The following is a 27,136-nucleotide window of genomic DNA, read 5'->3' as shown; positions in this document are numbered from 1 at the left end:
CTGTTATAACATTAGTAACATGAGTTAAAAAAAAAAAAAGAAACCAATAAAAAATAGTCACTCTGACCGTTTCATTTACTCATTCCACATTTCTTGAAAGTACTTTGCCAGGCTCTGATGAAGACGGAATATGAAAGACACAGTGACATTTCTCAAGAAGAGCGACCAAGTGGGGAGAAGGCAGAGGGAGCAAGCAATCACTGCGCCAGGGCCGACGCAGCACACAGCACACAGGCCGCAGCAACTCGGCTTCCCAGACCGGGCAGCTGGCCGCCGACCGGCTCACCTTCCCCCGGGCGGGCCTCGGGTTCGGGGGTTTTCCCGCCGCGGAGCCGGCCTGCGGGAAGCCCCTCTCCGTCCCGAGCCGCGGCGGGACGTTAACGAAGCGACGACTGAGGCCGCCGCAGCTGCTGCCCCGCAACCGGCCGGCGCTGGGCTGGGAGACCGAGCGCGTGGCTGCTCTGCGCCCCACGGAAGCGACCTTGCTACCTCACGGCCTTTCCGTGCCCAAGCGACTTCTCTTCCGTGAGCTCCCCTTGCCTTTCGGGTACGTCCTTCTCGTCCCCAGCCTCCACCCATTTGCAGCGACTTCCCAGGGGCTCCAACGAGCGACAGTACTCAGGTCTCCAGCAGCTAGAAAAGTACAGAAGACATGTAAGGATGGCACAAAGGACCGAGTCATTGAGGAAGATGCAGCCAGCCGTAGGTGTTTGCTTTTCTTTGGACCTATTGTTGGGAGTGGCCAATGGAGCGCCTCTCCCCCTGGCGGGCGGGCCGGCGGCTCTGCCCGCAGTGCGCCTGCTCTGGGAGCCCGCGTTCTAGAACTTGGGCGCCGGGCAGGACGCGCGGACCCCGCGGGAGGCTCGGCTCCCCGGCCGGCCGAGGCCGTCGGGGCGGGGTTCCCGGGCGACCGTGACGTGTCAGGCCACGCCGCGGAAGCAGGAAGCTGCTAGGATGCTCGGCCCAGGCTCGGAGGACAGGTGAAACGATGGGGGTCGGCTCGCCCGGGTGGCTTTGCTTTCTGATCTGCCTTGTGTCGTGTGGAGCGCTCGGTGCACGAGGATTTTACATGTGTCCTTGTAACCGTGTTATAATATTTATGCTTCTCGGTGAATTGTAATTTCTTGTCGCTGCAAACCGGAACCTCTTTGCCCTTTCAGGATTGCAAGTAACTTACTGAAAAAAACAGTATTCTGGAGATTGGTTATTTAGTGGAAAATCACTATTACTCAGGGCCCATGTATTAAATCGTAGGGGCTTCTCACTTCCTGGTTTACTGATGTAGATGGAAAAACCATCTCTTATTTTAAAATACCATTTAAAATGGAAAATTTAACATGCAAATAGCCATTGACGATATTGTAGTAATAGTATATTTAATATAATGAGAAGTTAAAAAAATTACAGGTCACTGCATACTAAACATTTTTTAGTGCTTATGGCGGGAGAGAATTTAGATAGTTAAGATAACTTTGAAGTGAATCAGTCAATGGATAAAATATTTTGCTCTCCATTATGGATTGCAGCTACTATTCTTATGTGTTGGGCCATATAAAACTATGATGTATACATGTCATATATAAATATACTATAAAAGACCTATTCTTGAACAATAACATAATGCTAGTCTTTTTTTAGCTGTGTCGTTCTCAGCTTTTTTGTTTGTTTTTTTTTTTACTTTCAATGTTGGTCAGGTGATCAGGTTCCTTGTTTGTGTGCCACAGGGCAGCAGCCATGTACTCTCTAAGAAGTGATGCATATTTCGCTTTAATAATAGTTAACTGAAGGAAAGATTACTCAGCAACAAAACACATTTTCTGTTTTATGCGTATTTCAGATAAAGGTGATCTGATTTGGGGGAGCACAAGCGAACCCAGAACCTTTCACACTTCGTACAGTCTCATCTACCAGCTGCATTCTTTAAAGGTAAGAAGATGACTCAGTGATATGCCCCTAAACCTAAACTCCCAAGTCTTATTTTTTTTTATTAGTTTCAGGTGTATAAAACAACATAGTGATTAAACATTTATGTACCTCACAAGGTGATAATCCCAATAAGTCTATTACCCATCTGACACTGTGCATAGTTATAACAATATTATTGACTTTATTCCTTATGCTATACTTTATATCCCCATGACTATTTTTTTTAAAATTATAGTTGACAGATAATATTATTTCATATTAGTTTCAGGTATACAGCATAGTGGTTAGACATTTTTATAATTTTTTTTATTGGGGAATATTGGGGAACAGTGTTTCTTCAGGGCCCATCAGCTCCAAATCATCCTTCAATCTTAGTTGCAGGGGCGCAGCCCACCGTCCCATGCGGGAATTGAACCAGCAACCTTGTTCAGAGTTCACACTCTGACAAACTGAGCCATCCAGCCGCCCCGACATTTTTATAATTTATGAAGTTATTCCCCTGATAAGTTTATTACTCACTTGACACTATACATAGTTCTTACAATATTATTGACTATATACCCCATACTGTACTTTACACATCCCCATAACTATTTTGGAAGTACCAATTTGTACTTCTTAATCCCTTCACCTTTCTCATCTAGCCTCCCAACCCCCTCCCATCTGTAACCATCAGTTTCAATCTAGTTGTGGAGTGCGCAGCTCAGCTCCAAAAAATATTTTATATTTTTTAAAATATAAAAGTAGTGGATTTAGCTCTGAAAGAGAGCCCTTGTTACGGGACATTGTTAGCTTGTAGGGTCCTATGTATGTGTGTTTGTGGCAGAAACCTATATAAAAAATTGTGGCAGAACCTATATAACAAAATTTACCATTTTAATCATTTTTAAGTGTACAGTTCAATGGCATTAATTATATTCACATTGTTTTGCAACCATCACTAGTATCCATTTTCACAACTTTTTCATCTTCCCAAACTGAAACTCCATATCCATTAAATAATAACTTCCATTCTCCCTTCCCAGCCACTGGTACCCACCATTTTACTTTTGTATCTAGGAATTTGACTACTCTAGGTTCCTCCTATAAGTGGAATCATGTAGTATTTATCGTCCTGTGACTGGCATATTTCAATTAGCATAATGTTCTCAAGGTTCATCCATGCTATAGCATGTATTAGAATTTCATTACTTTAAATTAAAAAAATTTAAATTATGGTAAAATATACATAAAATGTACCGTCTTGCCAATTTTTTAGAGCAGTTTTAGGTCACAGCAAAATTGAGCAGAAAGTTCAAAGTTCCCATATACCCCCTTCCTCCACATAACACAACCTCCTTTATTATCAACACCCCTCACCAGAGATTTTTACAATTGATGAACGTACACTGACACATAAGAACCCAGAGTCCATAGTTTATGATAGGTCCACTCTTGGTGAGCATTCTATGGGTTTAATGTATAATGATGTATATTCACTACTATAGTTTATCATTCAGAATATTTTCACTGCTCTAAAAATCCTGTGTCCCACCTGTTCATCCCTCCCTTCCCCCTGCTCCCCAATCCCTGGCAACCACTGATCTTTTTACTGACTCCATAGTTTTGCCTTTTCCAGAATGTCATGTAGAAGGAATCATACAGTATATACAGCCTTTTCAGTTTGGCATCTTTCACTTAGTAAAGTGCATTTAAGGTTCTTCCATGTTTTTTCATGGCTTGAAAACGCATTTCTTTTTAGCACTGATTAATATTTTGTTATCTGTATTTGTATTGTATTATCTGTATTTGTATCTGTATTTTTAGCACTGATTAATATTTATTATCTGTATCTGTAGGAAACAATTCCCCATTTATATAACATAGTTTGTCCATTTACCTACTGAGGGACATCTTGGCTGCTTTCAAGTTTGAACAGTTATAAATAAATCTGCTATAAATATCTGTGTGCAAATTTTTGTGTGGACATAAGTGTTAAAACTCCTTTAGGCAAATACTAAGAAGCACAATTGCTGCATGATAGGATAAGAGTATTTTCATTTAGTTTTATAAGAAACTGCCAAACTGTCTTCCAAAGTGGATGTACCATTTTGCATTCCCACCAACAAGGAATGAAAGTTTCTATTACTCCATGTCCTCATAAACATTTGATGTTGCCAGTGTTCTGGATTTTGGCCATCTAAAAGGTCTGTAGTGACATCTCATTGTTTTAATTTGCATTTCTCTGATGACATACGATGTGGAGCATCTTTTCATCTACTTATCTGCCAATATGCTTCTTTGGTAAGATGTCTGTGAAGGTATTTGGCCCATTTTTAATTTATTTTTAATTTTTAAGTTTTATTTTTTACCCAGTTATATTGAGGTATAATTGACAAATAAAGTTGTATATATTTAAAATGTACAATATGATGATTTGAGATATGTGTACATTATGAAATGATTACCACAATCGCCTTAATTAACACGTCCATCTTACAGAGTTACCTTTTTTTGTGTGGTGATAACACTTAAAATTTGCTTTCTTAATTTTTGAATCAGATTGTTTGTTTTTTTATGGAGTTTTAAGATTACTTCGTATATGTTAGATAACAGTCCTTTATTAAAGGTGTCCTTTGCAAATATTTTCTCCCAGTCTGGGGCTTGTCCTCACTCTCTTGAATCATCTTACCCACTTTTAAGTGTATATCTAGTTCAGTAATGTTGAGTATATTCGCATAGCTGTCCAACCAATCTCTAGAGCTTTTCCATCTTGCAAAACTGAAACTTTATACCCATAAAACAATTCCCTATTTTCCCTTCCCCAACCCACTGGCAACCACCATTCCATTTCTGTTTCTATGAATTTGAGTGCTCTAAGTACCTCATATAAATGGAATCATACAATATTTGTCTTTTTGTGACTGGCTTATTTCACTTAGCGTAATGTCGTCAAGGTTTATCCATGCTGTAGCATGTATAGGAATTTTTTTCCTTTCTAAAGGACTGAATAATATTCCATTGCATATATATATATATATATATATATATATATATATATATATATATATATATATATTACATTTTGCACACACACATATATACATACACATATGTATATATAACATTTTGTTTATCCATTCATGTATTAAATTTTTTTCCACCTTTTGGCTATTGTGACTAATGCTGCTATGAACATGGATATACAAATATCTGTTTGAGTCCTTGCTTTCAATTCTTTTGAGTGTATATGTACAAGTGAAATTGTTGGACCATATGGTAGTTCTAGTTTTAATTTTGTGAGGAACCACCATATTTTCTCTAGTGGCTGTACCATTGCACATGCCCACCAGCAATGCACAAGAGTTCCAGTTTCTCCACAGCTGGGACTTCTCTGGCTGCCTGGATCACGCAGTCTGAGGAGTACTCAGGAGCTGCCAAGCATTTCTGTGTACTTCCCTCATAAAAGAAAGCTGTCTTTTTTTCCAGGGAGTCTCAGGGAAGTTTGTCATACTTCCCTATTCACCAGAGAGCTACTTGAGCATTTCCTTTTTGTGAGAGTCCCACACAGGACCTGGTGAGACAAGTGTTCTGTGTACCTGTTTGCCAGTCTTTAAATTTCTGTCTGGCTCTTTGATCAAAGGGAGCAGGAATAACCTCTATGTATATTTTCCTCCTGTTTCTATGACTGGAGACTTTCAAGCATTTAATTTAAGGCAGATAATGGACCAAAAGGGTGATAATATGTATGTTTGTAATTCTACAATGTTTGGGGAAATACAATTAAATGTAAGCCATTGAATGCCACAGACATTTGTCGAGCACCTACTGTTTGTAGGCACCATGCTGAGCCATAAGGGGATTTGAAGATAAACAAGGCAAGGTCCCTGTGTCAGGGAGCTTACAGCCTAGTGCGGCAAGAAATACATTTTATATCATCACCAGTGCACTCAGATCCATGTCCATAAAAATGGAAACAAGTTTTGTGTAAGAAACTTTTGCTATGCCTTGCCTTTTAATGTGCCATATAGACTAGTATTTTCTATTCTGTTTTATTTTTTTAAAAATTGTGGTCACAAACCACCCAACTGCGTTCATAAACCAGTGATGGGTGAATTTTAGCTTCCTAAAAGTTCTGGGATAGTAGGTGTTACTAAGCTGTTTTTTTTTTTTTTTTAAGTTATCATTTGTCATGTTAGGAATAGGAAGTACATGTGGTAGAAATCAAAATACCACAGATTCAGTGCTTTGGTTCTTACCAGGGCTTTTCAGGACCTTTAATATTAAAGTCTAGCTCCCTTACAGACAAATCAGGAGATGAGATTTACGTATCTGCCTTTTGATCCTAGGCCAGACTACACTATGGTTGGGAGGCCTGTATAGTTTTCCTGCTGGATTGTCATTTGATGAATTTACTAAAACTGACAAGTTCAACTTGGGAGTGAAAACAGTAGCACTTTAGTAATTTTGCTTTCTTAACCCAAGCCTGCTAATGCAAAGGAAAGCTTCTAATGTGGACAGAAATTTCATCACTTACTCACAAGAAACAACACATAGAATATAGTCTTTATCCAAGCCTCCCATTTCCTAATTTTACAGTCTAGTGATATAAGATGGATAAACACATTTTTTTTCATGTAGTTATTGAGTAGACAGGAAGAGATGGTTGCATTTGGCCTGGGTATAGTACCCATACTGCTCTGATGAAGGACTAGACCCTCTTTTCTTTTAGTCTAGGAAAGAATACATTTTCTCTCCTTTAGCCTGTAATAGCCTGGATATGGAAAGGATAGTAGCATTTATTCAGACTGTGTGGCACTGGAGATGTTAAATCATTGGCCTGTTTATTATGCTTGAGATAAAATTTAAGGTTTGCTTTTAGTGGGGAAAGTGCATGGGGACTTCACATGTGAACTGTTAGAAAGTGCAACTCAGTAAATAAATGGAGAAAACAGATGCAACCCAAGATGTCCACAGCTTCTAGATTCCCTCCAATTATTGGCCTTTGTTCTCCCTAAATTGATTATAGCCATTTGAATTGAGTATCATTTGAGCCTGTTGGAATTCTTCAGATTGTAAGGTTTACTCTGTAACGTAATCCTGACATACCTACTGCATAGAAAGATTTATTTTTAAAAAACTCTTTTGTAAACATCATTTCTATCAATCTCAACGACATCAGTGGAGGTACCGTGTTTCCCCGAAAATAAGACCTAACCGGAAAATAAGCTCTAGCATGATTTTTCAGGATGACATCCTCTGAACGTAAGTCCTAATGCGTCTTTTGGAGCAAAACTTAATGTAAGACCCGATCTTATTTTCGGGGAAACACGGTAGGTACTGTAATCCCCATTATGAAGCTCAGAAAGGATCTTTGGCTTGCCCACGTTCACAGAGCAGAGCTGCGGGTTGGGTTCTTTCCAGTTCAATGTAGATGTTCTCTCTGCAGTGAGTATTCATGACAGGATAAAATAATAGAAGAGGAACAAGTAGCTGCTAATTCGCCATAGAGCTCTTAGGTTTTCCTCTTTGCTGCCAAAAAAGGCAGGTTCTGTTTGTGCACATCTGGCTGCCCGGTGGTGGGAATGTGTCTACTCCAGTGCTCCTACCTGCTGGTGGTCAGCAGGTTTCTTTCAGCTGTGTCAGAAAATGAGGAAGCAGTTCTGTCCCTTTGTTGGCTTAAAGCTTAGTGCAAGAAGTGAGCACAAGGAGGTCACTTATACCCATCTGGAAGCCATCAGGTAGGGGATATCTTGTTACGTGATGTGGGGCTTTGAATGGTGCCCCGGCATGGTGCCCGGCATGGTGGCCTTACTGTGCCATTTCTAGGAAGAGGATGGATTCCTTCCCCCACCCTCATCAGCCCTAAAAACTATTCTGTCTTCATTTCAGAAGGTAAAAGGGAATATGCTTTGGCCATAACATTTGATGGGTCATAAAATGAGTTTTGGATAGAGGAAGAAAAGTGGTTTTCCAAGATTTGAACAAAAGGAATTCTGTTTAAGGATTTGGTGTCAGAAGTTGTCAAATATGATTTTCACACTGATGAGGAGTTCTATTTTTAGAAAATGATCACATTATACCTGAGCGATTATTCACATGGTATATTAGGGTTTTCTCAAGAAAATGTGTGACAGCACCAGCTGGCATGCTTGCTCTCCCTCTTTCTCCTTCCTTTCCCTTCTCCCTCCTTCCCTTCTTCTTTTCTTCATTCTAAGTACTCTGGTGAATGGCTCCATATAGGATATTTTTTATTTCTCTGTGGAAAAAAGAACATAGAAGTTTGAGGGATGGGCTAGGGCTCTCCTGACCTTTGGTTTCTTTGCCAAGGACTTTCTAATCTATGCTGACAAATTAGTCATCCTCTGCAGCAGTCAGCCTGGAGGCAGAGAGCTCAGCTGCGTAGGCTGCACAGGATCAAATGTATATGGGAATCAAGTTTGGGAGAGCTGTGTTGCCTGTGAGTGCAAACCTATGGCTTGTCTTTTTGTGTCATCTGTCCTGCTCTTTTTGGTCTAGGGAAGCTGGAGGATTGCAGTCTTGTGCCCTATCCAGTTCCTGAATCCCATTGTGGCCTTACTTGTGTAGGCAGTGTCATCATCCTTGTTCCAGGTCACTCATCTTTCCTTGTTGTGTTCCAAGATTCTGGCTTTACTGCTGAAGCACGGTTGTCTCAGCTTAAAGAAGTGGGTGTAGAAGAGCAATTACAAAGTTATCATTCTGGTTTTCATCTCAGGAAACTTAGAGCCTGGAAAGAGCAAAGATTTGCATACTGGAAGAATTCTAAATCCCCAGAGGGTTGGGGTTCCTTCCCTCTCAACCTATCCTCTGTGGTCTGTGGAAATATCAAGTTTTTAGGAAGTTTTAACTGTTGTTTTGGCCTTAGCTTTTAGGATTTAGGAGATTCTAGGCCCTTTGAAAGAAAAGAGATGGTAAGATCAAATGGTTGCTTTTCACATATTTGATTGAATCAAACCAAAGGAAATTAGATGGTATTAAGGACTATATTCATTATTCCTTAGAGTCTCTCTCTTCTCTTTTATGAATATAAGCTGAATAGAGAATCCATGCCTTTAGTCACACTGGTGAATGGTTACAACGTTCGTACAATCATTCTAAAGTTTGATTGCAGACAGATGGATGACAGAAAAAGAGTTGTTACCGTCTCTTCATTGGCATCAGATTAAGCACTAGCTTTATAGGGTGAAATTATCCACAGGGTGACTACATATCCTGAGCTGAATGGGACAGTCCTGGTTTATGCCATAGCCCTGTTTTTATTATTAGTGCCACTTTTCACTCTCAAAGGTGTCCTTTCTTGGAAGATACATCGTGACTCCAGTTATGTAGCATGTGTGGTTCAACCTTAGAGAAAATGGAGGAGGCAAGGAAGTTGTAAGCAGAGAACAAGAGGTATGGCACATAATCACTGATGGTCTGGACCTGGTTGATAAAGATATTGTGGATTTTCTGACTAGAATTCCCGTAAGAGCGGTCGATCCCAGGTTACATGCATCGTTGCTTCTGACCTCTCTATCTGAGAGGGCATATTTCAAATCTCGTATTTGTGTACTGTACCTCTTTAATCAAGTACAGTGCTTAATATAAATAATGCCATTTGAGTGCAGGCAGAGGAATGATGAAGACTCGGGGCCCAGAGCCCTTCATTTCACTCCTATCATTTCCTCTGTTCTGAAGATCCACAAATGGAAGTGAGTCCTTCCTACTACAGCAAAACAACTGTCAGCTCGTCATTTCAGTAATGAAGAAATTTTCTCATTTTATCATTTTCTGAAGGGATTTTCAATTCTGGGGTCTTGTTTTACATTTTTGATAAAGGCTCAAAATATGTTTGTCCCTATTTATTTTTCTCTAGGTAAGGCTTTTAAATTTTTTCCAAATATAGTGGTTGCTTATTGTAGTACACTGCTGTGAAATAAGCTAGGGACTGAGGCTTATGTGAACATGATCCTCCTTGATCATGATATTTCCTTATGTGAAATATGAACAGATCTGAAAACTGAATTTGACAGAGATTATTTTAGCTGCTACAGAAATGAGAGTGTTCCTGACTCCTTGCCTATCAACCATGGAAGATTCCTCTCAGAAAATCATCCTTCCAGAAAAGGATTTTCTTTATTTATTGGCTCAGTTAAGATCTATGTCTCCCATAGTCCCCACCCCCTGCAATACTTCTGGAGCTGCTCCCATAGATGGGAGCTCTGTATCCCTTAGATCACCAGCCATTTTAAGGTTCTTGTCTGGAGCATTATTTGTGGAACCTTAAGTAGAATGCCACCTTTGATAGCCTATCTTAGGCCATCCTTTTATCAATATCAACCTTTCTCTTCAGATGCGTCGAAAATAGATGCTTGCTTTATAGAATGCAAAGTTCATCTATGACTCAGATGAATCCATAAACATTTTAAAGGTTCCTGTAGAGAAACCATTGCACATAAATGCCATTGCAGAAGGACATCCATGGTTTTAAGGCTAATTTGCAAGTGAAAAGCCCATATTTTGAAAATATATATAATTCGAATGCAGTGTGCACAGATGGTGGCTCTCTCAGACACTGTCCTCTGAGCCCAGAGCCCAGAGTGGAATGCATTGTTTGCATCTCTGAGGCACACTGTGCACGAAGATATCCTTCTTTTGTGGAAAAGAGTGTAGAAAACTAATAAATTCACCAACACATTACAGGAACTTATGACCTGTTGATTTTTAAGGTCTTCAAGGGGTGGTGGTGAATACTTTTGGGAGTCACATTACCTTTAAATAATTGTTAACTTTCCCAATTAAGTTTACTACCTTAAACATCATTCTCATAGATTTTCATTTAATGATTTCCAAAGTGGTAATAAAATTTTATCATCTTAGTGGGAAGATATTCTAATAGCATTATTTTGGCATAGAGTTATAGAGACCTCCTAGGCAACCAGTTGTTATCCTTAGCAGTAATCAGACCTATTATTATTGTAACAATCCAGGGCAATTTGTTCATTTAGGAATGTAGATAGAATTCTGTGACTCGTTAGTTCTTAATTGAGGGAGCTAGTGTTAGTGGCATTATTAGGAAACATAATCCAATTCTTTTTCCTTTTCCCTGTAGGTACATGGCTAAGACCTGGACACCATTTGCACCTTACCCAGGATTCTACAATTTTCTCACAGTGAATTCTTTGTGGATCTGATTCTTGGTTGCTGGCAACTTCTGGGCAGGAGAAATGGCTAATATCAGACTTGGGTTTGGAAGGCAGAATTTTCGTCTGTTCAAGAGGAGTTTTTTGCTGTTGAAACTCATAGCTGTTGTCTTTGCTGTACTTTTATTTTGTGAATTTTTAATCTATTACTTAGTAATCTTTCGGTGTAATTGGCCTGAGTTGAAAACTCCAGCCTATGATGGTGAACAAGAGACTTTGGAACCTGTGTTGAAAGCCATGTTTTTGGCTGATACCCACTTGCTTGGGGAAGTAAGAGGCCACTGGCTAGACAAATTACGAAGGTAGGAGCTAAAATTAGGAATCTTTTGAAATTTGACTTTTCCTTGAACTTATTTACTGAACATCTGTATATACAAAGGCTTAGAATTTGGAAGGCAGGTCTGGATTTGAGTCTTGTGACTTTGGACAGGTTACTAAGGCCCTCCGAGCCTGTCTCTGCCAACTTGTTTGTAACTGGGTTATTATGAGAAACTCCACAGGCTGTGTGAAGCAATTCCCCCAACAATGCCCAGCACGTGGCCGTGTTCAATGAAGGTAGGTTTTCTTTTCCCCTGGGCGGGGAGGACACAGAGCTGGGTTGGTGGGTCCCTTTCACAATCACTGATATGTAATTTTGAGCTCACTTGGTTTGTGGGTACTCTGGACAACAGGAGGAGCAGGGCAGATTTGTGGTTGTCTTCCTGGGGAGAGGATGCGGTCCTGTCTCTCCAACTTAGACCTGCCCAGTGTAGTCTGTCTGTTTTCCCACCAGAAGGCCTTTTTAAAAAATTTACTTATGAAATACACATAACATAAATTACCATCTTAAACATTTTTATATAGGTGTATTGTAATTGTCCTTTTGTGACTGGCTTACTTCACTTAGCATAATGTCTTCAAGGTTCATCCATGTTGTAGCATGTGTTAGAATTTCCTTTTTAAGGCTGATTATCGATTGTATGTTTATACTACACTTTATCATTAATCTGTTGATGGACTCTTGGGCTACTTCCATCTTTTGGCCACTGTGAATACCCACCAAAAGGCGATGGATGGGGGCTTTCAACCCCCAAGGCATCAGAGCTTCTTGTCCTTGGTGACCCTGTACCCTGACCCCTTTTCCTTACCATGGCTTCATTTGTGCCTCTCTGAACATTTGTGCCTCTCTATTCTTGTAAGAGGGACTGTCCTCAGAGTGCTTTGGATATAGATGAACCTTATGTTGGGTGACGGGGGAGATGTGTGATGTCCCCAAAGGTGGGTGAAGAAGACAAGACGAAATAAGTGCAGGTGGAGGGGCTGCTATACATTTTTACTCAGTTTTAAACCAAAAGAGGTGTGACATAGAAAAGGCCAGGGTGAGATTGAGTTCCTTTGGCTTTGTTTGGGGCTTACAAATTGTGCTTTGTTTGTGACCCCTAAGCAGTCTTCCCTGCCCTCTTGCAGCTGCCGTTTCTAGATGCTTTCTTTTCCAGGGTGAATAACATTTAGTCAAGAAAAACTGAGAAATGTATTTTGAGAGGAATCGTGAGTAAAGATGTACCATACAGCGGTTACATGGGGCCTGAAAAGTCTCCTTTGACCCAAAGTTATTGTTCCCTGTTTATATGTTCCAGGATGGAACATTCCCCTTTTGCAAGGGAGAAGCACCCAGGAACATGCCTTAAAAAGGAGGGAAGAATTGGGATCCTTAGGCAAGCGACACAGATCAGAGTTGGCTAGGGAGAAGAGAGGGAGAGTTGAGAAGCACTGACATTGTTGAATACCGTGTTTCCCTGAAAATAAGACCTAGCCGGACCATCAGCTCTAATGTGTCTTTTGGAGCAAAAATTAATATAAGACCTGGTCTTATGTTAATTTTTGCTCCAAAAGATGCAGTAGAGCTAATGGTCCGGTGAAGTCTTATTTTCGGGGAAACACGATACCTATAGTGTGCATTTACATAGTGCTATCTCATTTAATCCCATATCTATCCTGTGAATGTAGGGTTTTATTATCTTCATTTACAAATGAAGAAACTAGGAATCAGAGGGAGCAGGTAACATTCTCAAGGCTGCACAACTGGTTACTGGGTGGAGCTGGGATGTTAAGCCATTGTCCATGAGATTCCAGGTCCCAGGCTCTTTTCATTCGCTTGTCTTACCTACAGGGTGATTACTTGTGTGTCCAAAGTTCACAGGATTTACAGTTTTGATATTGGCTAGTCTGTTTCTCTCATTGTCTCTCCTCAACTCTGAATGCAGGAAGGAAGTTGAGGTACCTTCAAGAAGTGAAGGTTAAGCCAGATGCTGTTATCTCCTCAGTGTGGTGCAAAAATAGTCTACATTGGGCAGGTTTGGAAGCTGCCTTAAGCTCTCAGACCCCTGGGGCTCTCATGACTGAGTGATGACTTCGTAGTGCAGTGTGGGGCCTAATCTCTTGGTACAGCACAGGGGAAGTCAGGCTCTGATATGTATGGGAGGGGCAGGCTGACTCCTTTGGTGCCTTTGCTCCCCACATTTAATCACATATGGATTCTTTGGCCGTTCCAAGCAGTGGATGAGAATACGAGGGAGGGGCCTTGGAAGAGGGAGAATGAGACCATTTGGTTCACTTTTTAAATGGCCCGTAAGACAGATGCGGCCTCCACCCAAGAAACAGACTGATGCCCTTTTCCTATTGTCTTCTAGGGAATGGCAAATGGAGAGAGCCTTCCAGACAGCTCTGTGGTTGTTGCAGCCGGAAGTTGTCTTCATTCTGGGGGATATCTTTGACGAAGGGAAGTGGAGCTCCTCCCAGGTAGGACCCTGTGATACTGGCACCCTAATCCTGCTTTCAGGGTCCAGCACAGACAGTCCAGATAATCCATGAAGCAATTATCATCTAGGGTTGGAAGTTTTGCTTAGTATAAATGTTAATAATGTATAGTCTATCTTAAACATTATTAGGATCTGTGTGTAATGACAATCTTAAGTTAGGTTGACTGATCTTATCTTTGTCTATTTAGGAAATATGTGGATTAGCCAGATATAACTTTGTTGGAATGCACATTCCCATAAACCTCTTGGGAAAGGGGAAATTGGCAAGACGGATTGCTATTTGTTGTCACCAAAATTACAGAATACACATGGAAATGTAATTTGACTTTACATTCTTCCTTAACCATTAAATTATAAGAACTGTGCTACAAAAGTTACTTGCTACTGTCCTCTTTTTTTCTTTCTTCTGAGGGAGAGGTGCAGAAGGAGCCATGGGGACTTAACATGAGGCTCCTCTGTCTTCAGGGGTCCCTGAGACCTCTGCCCCGATATTGAGGTGATGGAAGCCTTTCCACAAACCAGAGCGAAATGCTCTTCTCAACTTAGCTATCAGAATGCTTTGCTTATTACATTCCTGGAATGAATGGGGAAAAAGGAGTTCTTCTTACTGCTTAGTTAAACATGTTCAGTCACTAATGATTTTTGGAAAATAATCGTTGGCATTTCACTGCACAATCCCAAAGCTGTACAAAGAAAGTCTTGGTCCAGATGTGATAGAAACCCATTGATTATAGGATTGTAATGTTTGTTATAATCTAGCCCAAAAATAAATATGAGACAGTGAGAATGCTGTATGTAAAAAGCAACCAGTTATGATATTGGATATATATGTTGTTTTTCCAAATGAAGGGCAACATTTTATGTTTTTATGTTTTTCAAATTTTATGTTATTCTGATTTTATATTATTCTAACTTTAAATATTATTTATCAAAGTGAAGTCTTTGTAAATGTATTGAAGGACTGTCTACACAGCATATTTCCCTAGGCTTGGACTGTATTTAAAACATTTAGGATAAAGTTGATTGTTATTCAACTAGGTATTATCTAACCTAGAGTGTCCAATTGATGTTTTTATGTTTAATAAAAATAAGAACTATCTGAACATAATTCTCAATCTTTAAGAGTTAAAGCAAATGTCAGAGTATTCTTTAAATATTTGTTGGATTTTGTCTTTCACCCACATCTCATTAGGTCTTACTCCCACAGTTGTGGCCACAGAGAAATGCTAAGACTGAGGAGGGGTGTACTCATCCTTGTCTTGGTTGACACACATGAATTTACTCGACATTTCCTAAGAGCTTGTTCTTATAAAATGTCCAGATCTGATGTGATTCTTAAGATGGGGTCCATGTAGCATCTTCAGGGGATCTTGAAATAATAGGTGTATGAACCAAATATTTTGGGGGTTACTAGTTAATGTTTTAAGATGGGGGGATACCATTTAATTAAAATTTGGCATCAAATTAAATAATTACAATATTAAGTTAATTTTGGAAAAAGAACTTTGACATAGAATTAGAAATTCTAATTTATACATTAGCTTTGTGAACCTCTGATTTGGACGGGGGAATTAACTTCTCACCATTAAAATAGGGAATGTGTTTTTTTAGCCACAGGGAAGGGAAGGTTCTTTGAGTCTCAGCAGTTACCGTTTTATCCTACAGGCCTGGGCGGATGATGTGGAGAGATTTCAGAAAATGTTCAGACACCCGCATCACGTGCAGCTGAAGGTAGTTGTTGGCAACCATGACATTGGCTTCCACTACCAGTAAGTAGTTCACTAAAGCATTGTAACATGAGAGCTCTTGCTAACTATAATTTTAAATCTGCTACAATTCATATGAAAGCCTTGTGTGGGTTGTGTGGAGGAAATTTGTATTCCTTGAAAGATGTGAGCTCTAGAATGTAAGCTCCATGAGGGCAAGGATTTTTGCCTTGGTACATCATACTCCCTTGACAAATCTCTGTTAAATGATTAGTGTGGCCTTGTGTGACTCTAACTTAAAACTTACATTTAATGCCCAGTTATTTTCTGTGGGAATCAGAAAAGAATATGATTTAGACTTTAATAGCTAATATTTATATAGTGCTTATGATGTGCCAGGCTATTTTAAGCATTTTACTTCCATATATTAACTCACTTAATCTTTACATGGGCCTCTTTTTTAATCCATTGTACCAGTGGGGAAACTGAGGCCCTGGAGACTAACTCACTTGCCCTAGGCCTCACGGTTAGTCAGTAGTGGAACTAAGAGTTGCACCTTGATAGCTTGGGACTAGTTGGAGCTCTGACGTAACAATGCTAGTCTGGCGCTCAAATCCTGAAAAATAATTTGTTGTGTTCATGATCACTTTAAGAGGTTATAAAATGGCTTGCTCTGAAAAAAAAAAATGTTTCTTTTTGTTACTGAATGTAGGATGAGCACATACAGAATAAAACGATTTGAGAAGGTTTTCAACCCTGAAAGGCTGTTTTCATGGAAAGGAATTAAGTGAGTATTATTTGTGAATTCTTATGAAAACCTTTGTCCTTGGAAATGAATTTTCAGAGGTGACTGCCATACTGGGTCAGACCCATGCTCTGTCTGCCCTGGTTTACAGTCTCTGATGAAGGTGCCTCAGGCTGTCTTCCCTCATGGTCCCCATTGGAGGCACCACCTTGGTTTTCCCTAACAACCCACAGTGACTCAGTTAGTCTATGACTTTGCCTAGCCACCGAGGCAATTTTATTTTTTCTGTCGACACTGTCTCTGGGTGATATAAATTTCATCAGCCCACTTTGTAAACGGGTATTTTTTATTTGTTCAAAATTTATTTATTTCCCTTTATAAAGGATGTTCCTGTAGTTTTGGTGTCCTAGGATTTGGTGGCAAGTGTGTTCACTGTGCTCTTTAGCTCTGTGCCTAGTCCCCACTCCCATCAGCCTTAATTTTTAGATCAAAGCTTCCTAACCCTTTAGTCTGACCATCAGCACAAGCTCCCCTTCTATGTGGCCACTTTTTTGCCCATTTCTGGACCCTTTCTGGTCTGTGTGTGTGTGTGTTTGCAGAATAGTGGACCAGATCATACACATCATTCTAGTTGCAGATCTAGTGGAGAGAGAAAAGGTGGGAGAGGAAGGTTTTTCCTATTTCGATCATATCCTTCTCATGGTGTCCAGTACTCCGCTGGCTTTGGCTGGAGCAGCTCACTGGGCCTGTCAAATGAGATGATCTATGTTAAGCTCCCAGAGACCCGGGTTCAGTGGGTTCTCTACAAATGCTTGCTTCTTCCCTTCTTTTTGCCTGTAAGGCAGAGTCCCAGGTATCTTTCTTTCTTGAGTCATAATGAAGACTTGACACAGTTTGAGTTTTTTTTCTCCCTAGGCATAGAGTTTAAGACATTTTAAACACACTGATCGTATTTCAGATCATTTGATTAGTCAGCTCCTCATCTCTAAAATTCTTTAAATTTCAGTCTTTATGACCTGTACCTTCTTCATGCCCAGTTGATATGTGTATAGGAAATAAAAGCATATTTAATGGAAGTCTGTAGAAAATAAAATTAAGGTAAAGTGGTTGCAAAAGAGAATCATAATTGACTTTAGGACTATCCATTCCTGTGAACTCTGACCAACACCCCACTCCCTGAACCCGCCTTGCTTGCTGAGTGTACGGATGCTGCCGAATGTTGTTCATGGTTCACTTAATGTAGTAATAACAACATCTAACGTTTACCGAGTACTTTCTAGTGGCAGGCCCTATTCTGTTGTATTATTTCATTTAATCCTCACAATGAGCTAATGGCATGGTGTACTATTTATATCCCCATTTTACGGGTGAGGCACAGGGAGACTAAGTAACTTTCCCATCAAGGACACGTGGTTTGATGCTGAGGTTAGGGTTGTCTGACCACAGAGATTCTGTAATCTGGGATTTCTCACAAATTCAGGGGTAAAAATCCTTTTACCATGTATTGGACTCCACTTCCAATATACTACTTTGTTTTACTTGTTCAATATCGATTTCTTAATATTAACTCCTGCCTACAGACACAAATTAGCTGAGATTTAAAGCTGTTCTGGATGTGTTTCTTCACCCTGTGGATGCTTAGCTTTCCTTTTGTGGGAACGATAATGTGAGAAGACAGTAGACAGAAAGCCCCCTGACTGTCTGCTTGCTCCCATCTGCCTCAGTTTTGTGATGGTCAACAGCGTTGCACTGGAAGGGGACGGCTGCAACATTTGCTCTGAAGCAGAAGCTGAACTCATTGAAATTTCTCACAAACTGAATTGCTCCCGAGAGGTAGGAGATCATCTGAATGGCACAGGTGCCTTTTGTTCTGGCGTCTTCTAAGGGCGCAGTGAGTCAGTGCCCTTTGTGTTTCGGTCAATCTCTCAGCCCCCTTGTCCCTTCCTACCATGTGCTGACTGCTGGGTTTGCCAGGTTAACTGACTGATTTCTGACCAGCAGGAACTTCCCTCCAGCCAGTGTGGGGATGTGCATCCACTGCCGAGGTCATCCCCAGTCCTTCTGCAGGTGAGCTGGGGAGAAAGCCGCTCCGTGTATTTGGCAGAAACACCTAGGGTCTCACGAAGTCACATCTGACTCCTCTCTAAATCCTGGACAGCATTTTCCACTTTACCGGAGCAGCGACGCTAACTGTACTGGGGAGGATGCTGCTCCTCCAGAAGAAAGGGGCGCCCTGTTTAAGGAGCGATACGACGTGCTTTCTCGGGAGGCCTCACAGAAGGTTTGGCAACATGCTGGATGCTAACCAAAAGCCAGATGACTTTATAGTTATCGATTGGGGGATGGGGGGCAGGGTGTTGGCAGCAGCTCAGATTATCATGTCATCATTTTGTTCTTTTACCCCCAGGATATGCTTGCTATTCTTTATTCAACGTTTTTCCACCAACTTAAGTGTATTTGGACATGTAAATGGAACTTAAGAGTTAAATTTTTAGGGACTTAAGATGCTTTTTCTTAAATATGTATAATATATCATATTTATATATAATAAAATATAAACATTTATGAAATAAATTTATAAAATATTTATAAAAGCAAAACAATTTAAAAATATAAAATTTGGGATGAGAAGAATAGATTCTGAGAGCGTGAACTTTTGATAGAGTCTAAGCAAACCAAAGGATTTTAAGGAAAAAACAAAGCAGTCCTACAAAGTAGGGATTTCGTACTTAACTTAATGAAATCAATGCCGTGGCTCTGAGCCCCTGGCAGGGCTCTGTCTAAGTATTAACTGCCTGTTGCTGTCCCCTGGGTGTGGCAGCTGCTCTGGTGGCTGCGGCCACGCCTGGTCCTCAGTGGCCACACGCACAGCGCCTGCGAGGTGCTCCACGGGGCAGGAATCTCTGAGATCAGCGTGCCGTCTTTCAGTTGGAGGAACAGAAACAACCCCAGTTTCATCATGGTAATGTGAACATTTATTTTCGTCTCAAAGTTTTTATAAGTATTTAAATCAACACAGAAATCAACTATTTAATTGCTGTAATCTGTAAAAATATACAAAAGCCATAAATAAACTTCCCCCACTCCGCACAGACACTTAGTTTGATACACTGTGCCCTGTCTAAACATCTTCCTCAGGACAAATAAACATGGCATATTCCAAGGGGGGTGAGGGGAGGCGTGTCTTACAGAGTGTTTTATCCTTCAGGGACGGCAGTGTCCTCTGATATTAGGCTCTGTGTATTCAATATCATTTTTTCCTTAGCTGTACTTAGTCATCGTGTCTTGTTTTCCAAATGTGCCCATGTGCTCCGGCAGAAAAATGCTGTAGCTCTTGCAAGTTGATTAAGGATATTCTTTCACTGAGTGACCAACTGATGTTTCAGCGCCTTTTCTTTTTTTTTTTGCCTTTGGGTTCCAGCCTCTAGTTCATAATGCTTTTATGTCAAATATTTCTACTTCATGAAAAGTTGGGGAAAACCTCATGTTTTCAAATTCACAGTAGTAAATGCAAACATTCCCCACTGTCATTTCATATAGCAAAAATGTCTACCAAGAAAAAAAAAAGTCCCCTGGCACACGTATTTCTAGGTAACAGATTGCTTATTTTAGCATCAAGTGGCATGAAAAATACCTTGAACACCTGTTCCTCGATGACTATTGCTTTAAATCTTCCTCCCTCTCTGAGTATCTCTCAGGTATGCCCACCATATTTTAGAGGAACCCTTGGCTTCCCTTCTCTACCACTGCTTATGTAGGTTGAAGTCTGTGCCTCTTTAAGTCTTAGGTGAGGAGAGCTACTTCCCTGTCTCACCTAAGCCAAGAAAGCTGCCTTTCCTCTGTTGTTGTTAAGGCAGACTCTTGTGTCGGAACTGTGCTTGGGGCTCTCACTGCAGCATAACATTCTCATTTCCTTTCCAGGGCAGCATGACATCCACTGAGTATGCCCTCGGCAAGTGCTACATTCCCTTCGAGAGCACGGTTCTGATCACATATTGTGGAACAGCTGGGTTCCTTGTGGTCCTCATATTAATTCACTTTGGGTTTCTAGATTCGCCTTTTATTTTTGGTTGCCAGCTGCTCAGAAAATTTAAGACAGTGTGAAGAGGAGACTTTCTGCTTTTAGTAATAAATGTTAAAACCAAAGAAACTGAACTTGGGGCAGTGCTCATTTGAAATGAGACCAAAGTAGGCTGTCTTTATGCATATCATAGAAATTCTAAATGATTGATGCAAATTACTGCAGAATAAATAGTTGATTGTACTGTTCTCATGCTATGAAAATGGAACATTATGACAAGTCTGTTTTCTCATTTTATCAAATATATGTATAATCAAAGATTTGTATCTGTACAATGTGTAAACGCTATTAATGTCATCACTTGCATGCACCAGACAGTCCTTTCCCCAAGATGGAGCCAGCAGCCCTGGAGCACACTTGGGCTTAGGTGTACACAAACCAAACTTTGGGTTTGCTTTTTGTCCTCCTTGAAGTTGTTCTCAAATTCCTATATATTATAAAGCTGTACACTGAAAATTAACATACAGATGCTACAAGCAGGAATATGTTGTTTACACAACTTTTGTACTTCCGTGCTAAATTAATGGAATCAGATTTTTAGATAAGTGTAATTTTCTCTCCAGTAGACCAAGTTGTTAAATATGAATTTAATGCCTGTGATCAAAAGAAACTTGAAAAATGGAGTAGGAAGTGGCTTTGGTATTTAAAAGTAAATATATCTTGATAATTTTAAGCCAGACAAAATGTATTCTTTTTGTATTTTTGCTAAGAGGCTAGCTCTTTCTTCAATCGATTTTTAAATAGGAAGTTTAGTTAACAGGGGAGTTATCGAGTAATAATGCATGTAAAAATATACAACTTCATTTCTTTGTATATGTGTGGGAGTGTAGCCTCAATTTTTCTTCATGTTTTATTTTGAAAGTGCAATGGAAATTGAAAATAATTTCTATTTTGTATGTCTCATGAAATAGTTAAGGATGAGAGGAGCAGGAATTTGGATAAAAAGATAAAATATGTGTTTGTTGCACTGATTGTCTATAAAGTTGCCATCCTTTCATGGAAAAGTAGTAGTATTTAAAATTGGATAAGTTTATAAAGGATTATAAAATCCTGATTATATTATAAACTGTAAAATACTCAACAAAGACTAAAAGGAAATTAATGAAGTAATGTATGCTAAGCTGTCACTTCCCTGGATTTGTATTGTTGAAATATAACTTCAAACATCCTTACAGATTACCTTTGACCTAAGGAAACCACCCTCAAAGCTGTGACTGTGGATAGAATATGACATGTGCCTCCTACAGCGATTCTTGCTTTCTAGACATATTGTGAAATAACTTGAGGCTGCATTTGCAAATCTTTCAAGTTTGAGAAATAGCCATATATTTTGATTTTATATTTCAAATAAAGGTTTTGTAATATCTCTTCTTTAAAAGGCAAATGAAGATGCCATCCTTTGATTCTCGTAGGCAGACACAAATGTTGATGCCCATAGGTCTTTTTTCTTCCTATTTTTTAATGATGGAACCTGTGGTCACTTAAATGGTTCAAAAGCTTTGACAGTGGGAATGGCTGACCTATTCCCACTCATGGAATGTGTAAAAGTCTTTAAATAGTAAAGTAATCGAGAAACATACTGTGTGGAGAGAAAAAACATCCTTGGTTCCCTGAAAGAAGCTTGTGATGTTAGTACGGCATTGTTTATAAGATGTGGGTGATTAACTTGTACTTTATATATAATCAAGGAGTATTTTTAAAAGTACCAACTGATAAAATGTCCTAAATTCTACAGATACCATTCATTCCTTTTCAGAGCAAGCGGCAGGTAATGTTGACATTTAGCTGTTCAGCACACAAAAAAACCACAACATATTTCTTGTACAGGTATAGCCATAACCAGGATACAGAGATCTACAAGTATTTTTCTTTAGTAGTTATACAAAATAATATTACATTTTGTGGTCTGTACAGTATAATAAACCAGCAATAAAACAACAACAGAAAGAATATATGAAAGGAGATAATTTCTCAAGCATAGTGAAAGTCTAGAGAATCATTTTTAGACAGGACATAACTTTGCAGTAGTGAATGTGGTAGGTTTTCTGCCTAAATGTAAAAGGCTCAAAGTAGCTCTAATTCAAATGCCTGAGGCTAGCAGCGACTTTAAATATTATTGGAAAAAGGCTTTCTCTCCACTCTGTGGCTTGGGGCCTACTCTAAGTCTTGGGCCAATGTGGATCAGAAGGGGTGGCTACTTGTCCGCCTGCAGCTTCTTAAAACTGGAATTGGAAAGTGCCAGTGCCTCACCGCATTACCCACGTGCCTCTACCATCATGCTTGATAACTCAGAAAAAAGTGTGTGTCTCTCCCATCTGTCAAGTTTGTCCTTGATGAGTCAATAAACCACCGAATGCACGAATAAAAGGGGCCCCCACCCAGAGAGATTTCACTGCAAAGTCACCCAAGTGAGAGCGGACAGTTTGCAGTGGCATAAATTGGAGGTGGGGAGGCTGTGGGAGGTCCTGTTCCATGAAAACAAAAGCTACAAACCAAACGTGAAGGGAACAGGTAGCCAGAGGCTTGCTGATTACACACGGAGCCCGCGCGGAGAAGGACGAACAGCAGCCTAGAGACACTGGGAACTTAACTACTGTGTACCACGGCGTGGGGCTGACAGACAGGCAGTCCGGGGATAAATGCTCCACCGGGTGGGGTAGCCGAGAGGAGAGCAGGTGGAGAGAAGGCGCCCGAGGCCCGGGCCGCCTCACAACAGTTCGTACTGTTTGAGGTGCATCCTCTGGATGATGTCGCGGCAGTCGTTGAACACCCTGCGGATGTTCTCCGTGTCCACAGCGCAGGTGAAGTGCGGGTAGCAGTAGTGCTTGCCGTCCCCTGTGGCCGTGCTGATCCTCTGCAGAAAAAGAGGCGTCTATACTGTGGGGCAGGGTCTGTCTCCACCAGGGGCACGGGGACAGCGGTTCCCATCCCCCCCTCCATTCATTCTTCCAGAATTTAGGCAACACTTGATCAAAAACTAGAGGGCTTGGGGTGTTGTTCGACGTAAGGACACAGCTGTGGGGAGGGTCTAAATACTGAACACGCTGTGGAAACCCAAAGCGCCTTAGCTTTCCTCTTGCCCACAGAAGCTTAGAGTTCAGTTGACACAGGACGTGTTTAAAAGACTGCCACAGAAAGTAGAATTCAGGGGAGAATTTTCCAGGAACGAAGGTCTAAACCAGCACTTCCCAATGGAACTTTGTGCAATAATGGAAATGTTCTATATCTGCCCTGCCAATAAGGTAACCACTATTCCTAGCAGATGCAACGGAGAGACTGATTTTTAGTTTTATTTTAATTTTAATTAATTGGAATTTAAATACCCACACACTTCCAGTAGTTTTGTATGGACAACACATCAGTCACGTTAGAACTTCAGCGTTTCCTAGGTGTGTCCCTTCTTTAAAAGGCAAATGAAGATGCCACCCTTTGATTCTCCTAGGCAGACACAAATGTTGATGCCCATAGGTCTTTTTTCTTCCTATTTTTTTAATGATGGAACCCGTGGTCACGTAAATGGTTCAAAAGCTTTGACAGTGGGAATGACTGACCTATTCCCACTCAGGGAATGTGTAAAAGTCTTTAAATAGTAAAATAATTGAGAAACATTGTGTGGAGAGAAAAAACACCGTTGGTTCTCTGAAAGAAGCTTGTGATGTTAGTATGGCATTGTTTATAAGATGTGGGTGATAAATATAATGTACATATATAACCCTTGGTTAGCAGTGGAAGGTTCATGGGTGTTTTGGGAGAAAAGTGCTCTGTGGCCAAATAACTGGGAGACACTGAGTTAAACATCATGGGTCATGATTCATGAGTACATCTTGGAATGACATGCTCATGTGCATTGTGAAGCTAAGTGGGGCAGTGTGGAGAGAGGCTGTCATGGGCTAAATTGTGTCTCCCCCTCATTCATATGTTTTAAGTCCTAATCCCCAGCATCTCAGAATGTGACTGTATTTGGAGATAGGGTCTTTAATGAGGTCATTGAATTAAAATGAGGTCATCAGGGTGGACCCTAATCCAGTAAGATAGGTGTCCTCATAAGAAGAGGAGATTAGGACACAGAAACAGGGAAGACCATAGGAGGACACGGGGAAAAGGTAGCTATGTACAAGCCAAGGAGAGGGCTCAGGAGAAACCAACCCTGTCAGCATCTTGATCTCAGACTTCTAGCCTCTAGGACTGTGGAAAATAAATTTCCTTTGTTTAAGTCCCCCCAGTCTCTAGGTTTTGTTATGGCAGTCCTAGCAAACTAATGCAGGGGTCATATGGAACTTTCTTCATAGGTGCCCACAGGAATCCCTAGATGTCCTCACCCCCCTACTCCCACCCCTTCTTTTTCTGCAAAGCACCTTGGGAAACAGCCATTGGAAAAATTCTAGGACTCCTGCAAGGGTGTTGTGAAAATGTTCATCGGGTTATGAAACTCCTCCTAGGAGGAGAGCCGTATTTTTAGCAATAGTTCGGCTTATCCTGAGCAATTAAACATTTTTTCTTTAAACTTCTCAACACTGAAATGTGTAGGTTACGTGTCTTTTTAGTCCTAAAGCACCAGCTGAGGTATGTGGCATACACAGAGTAAGTGCATAGTGAATGAATGATAATAAGCTTTCTTTTGTAATAATCTGACAGTTTGTCCCTGCCTGGAGCAACAATAATTTAAGGAATGGAGTCATTACAAAGGTTGTTGCAGTATACAAACTTCGAACAGTTTAAATCTCTAAACAAACTGATTTTCATTACAAGTGACAGAAATGAGCTTGTCAAGGAAAACTAGGCAATTTTAGGCTTTGCTTGGCTGGGTCACCTGGCTGCTGTCCAACTCTCTGAAGCCCTCTCTTAGGAGATAATCAAGAAATCTGAGAGGGGCTAGTAAAATACGAGGAAGATAGCCCAGAAAACATGCAGGTTTCTAACAGATGCTAAGAGCATCAAGACACAGGGTATTGACTCACTACCTTCTGTTTTAAAAAGTTTGGTGACACTGGCCATGGAGGAGACTCTAGCCTGGGTCTGGGCTCAGGTTTGCAGGTGGTTTTCAGTTTGAGGGATGGGACTGGTTGACGGTGCCTGGGGGTCTCTGGGGGCTTACCACCTGGTTCTCTCTCCTCCTGGATCCTTCAGTTCTAAGTTCCTCTTGTTCTGGGGATGCTTCATGCCTCCCCGCGGGAGGAAATGAACTTGCCTGGGACAAACCTCTTGGTAGTCAGTCCCCTCCTCATGTAATGACATTTAAGGAGAACGCTCAGACTGTATTTGGCCCCTTCTCAAAGAGGGGTTCTTCTCACTGTGCCCTCTCCCTTCTCTGCCAAAACCCCCTTTTTACCTTCCTCAAGGACAGGTCCTTTCCCTGCATCTCTCCATCTCCTTTATAACCTTCATGTCCCACAATCTCGCAGGGCCCTGTGTTACCAAAGTTATTGTTTCACCCAAGATTTGCTCCTGTCCAGATTAAATACTGAATAAATAACCAATTCTGCAATCTGCCCTGGCTCCCTTCTATGAGGTTGGAACCACTGGGGTTATGGTTTCTGACTCAAAACTTCTCAGATGATTCACTGCCCAGGCAAATTCCAAAATAAAAAGTGTAAGTCGATACCCCCATGCCTTTATCTCCCTGATTTGCAAACTGCATACAAGCCAGAACTGTCCATTGTTAGAGAAGAAGAGTTTTCTGGCCAAGGACTAAGTAGTGGAACCATGGCCATTTATATTCTATTTCTAATCTTTATCTAAATGCCTAGTTTGCACACTTAGTTAACTTTTCATTTTCATTAGAATGGCATTTTGTGGAACATTTTGTATGTGTTTTATGTTTTATGGCCTTGCAAGATGCTCCTCAAAAAAGGAAGTTCTTGATCTACTACAATTTCCCTGATTGAAGAGATTCACAGTGCGCATCAGCACGGCAAAAGTTCTGAGAAGACTTGCAACCGAGAAACCTGTCTCACTTTATTCAACACAGCATTTCCCAGATTGACTCACTGCAGAGCCCTTTCCCAGCACTACCCGTTATGTCACTGGGGATGCTTGTTCCTCAGAATTCACTTTGCGACTTGATTTCTTGCCCTTGTAACTTTCTCACTCAATATAAGATTAAGAGAAACAGGGAGCATGGTGGGAGGAGGGTAGAGACATGGTTTCCATAGAGTCAAGCCGCGGATCTGATCCCAATGGAAAAGGCGTGCCAACTGGACTGTCCCTGCTGCAGACTGGGCTGATACCCACTTCTGCAGAGCACAGTCGATGTGTACCATGTGCTGTCTGGGTATTACTGGAACATGCTCTTGGGTATGTCATGGTATATAATCGTTTCTAGTGAAACTCCTAGCCATTACAATAACACTGGGTTATTCAAAAGAGAAAAGTAGATAAAGTAAATGTAAAGATTACCAATTAGTCCATTTGGGTGAAGAGTATGTGGAGTTACTTGTACGATTCTTTCACTTTTTTATGTAAATTGAAATCTCAAAATAAAAAGTAAAAGAAAAAAAAAGGATATGTCTAAATTTGAGCAGGTCCATTTTCACGTTAACCTTAGTCTCTTAGAGTTGAATGGAGAATAAGGGCTGAAAGGATGACACAGTGTGAGAGCTGGTATTCCAGACTCTGCTGAAGGGCTCTCTCCTTTTGGGAAAATACAAGTGACGGGGTCTGATTTGTCTCAGTACCATTTTTGCTTGTAAGCTGTGTGA

The 27,136-nt window shown here is 40.7% G+C and overlaps 2 protein-coding genes across 9 annotated transcripts in view; one reads left to right on the top strand and one right to left on the bottom strand.

The window, feature by feature from the left end:
- The first annotated feature begins 237 nt into the window (after nucleotides 1-237).
- On the top strand, nucleotides 238-22,366 carry MPPE1 (metallophosphoesterase 1). 5 transcript variants are annotated; one of them, XM_081078188.1, is made up of 11 exons: nucleotides 238-702; nucleotides 1,838-1,926; nucleotides 11,018-11,410; nucleotides 13,778-13,886; nucleotides 15,572-15,675; nucleotides 16,325-16,399; nucleotides 18,082-18,190; nucleotides 18,359-18,424; nucleotides 18,516-18,638; nucleotides 19,179-19,319; nucleotides 20,279-22,010. In XM_081078188.1, the coding sequence occupies exons 3-11, from the start codon at nucleotides 11,133-11,135 to the stop codon at nucleotides 20,459-20,461; spliced, it is 1,188 nt and encodes a 395-aa protein (XP_080934314.1). In that variant the 5' UTR covers nucleotides 238-702; nucleotides 1,838-1,926; nucleotides 11,018-11,132; the 3' UTR covers nucleotides 20,462-22,010. The 5 variants fall into 5 exon arrangements, with proteins under 5 accessions (XP_080934314.1, XP_080934316.1, XP_080934313.1 ...); XM_081078190.1 differs by having other exon boundaries at nucleotides 362-547; XM_081078187.1 differs by lacking the exon at nucleotides 238-702 and adding an exon at nucleotides 786-980 and having other exon boundaries at nucleotides 20,279-22,366.
- Nucleotides 19,313-27,136, bottom strand: part of GNAL (G protein subunit alpha L) — a 198,532-nt gene continuing 190,708 nt past the window's right edge. For 3 of the 4 annotated variants that reach the window (XM_081078181.1, XM_081078183.1, XM_081078182.1), the window contains one exon: nucleotides 22,360-23,292. In XM_081078181.1, coding sequence (XP_080934307.1) covers nucleotides 23,146-23,292 — 147 coding nt within the window. In that variant the 3' untranslated portion in view covers nucleotides 22,360-23,145. Of the gene's footprint in view, nucleotides 23,293-27,136 lie in introns of all 4 variants that reach the window. The other variant, XM_081078184.1, reaches the window with a different exon arrangement.

The sequence above is a fragment of the Rhinolophus hipposideros genome (assembly GCF_964194185.1).
Source record: "Rhinolophus hipposideros genome assembly, chromosome: 17".
NCBI lineage: Eukaryota > Metazoa > Chordata > Mammalia > Chiroptera > Rhinolophidae > Rhinolophus > Rhinolophus hipposideros.
Note: the sequence above shows the minus strand (reverse complement) of the source record. Positions and strands in the feature narration are given on the sequence as shown.

Coding starts and splice junctions, on each gene's coding strand:
- MPPE1 (XM_081078186.1), top strand. CDS start 11,133: ATGGCTAATATCAGACTTGGGTTTGGAAGGCAGAATTTTCGTCTGTTC. Junction 15,676..16,324: donor GACATTGGCTTCCACTACCA/GTAAGTAGTTCA, acceptor TACTGAATGTAG/GATGAGCACATACAGAATAA. Junction 19,320..20,278: donor ACAACCCCAGTTTCATCATG/GTAATGTGAACA, acceptor TTTCCTTTCCAG/GGCAGCATGACATCCACTGA.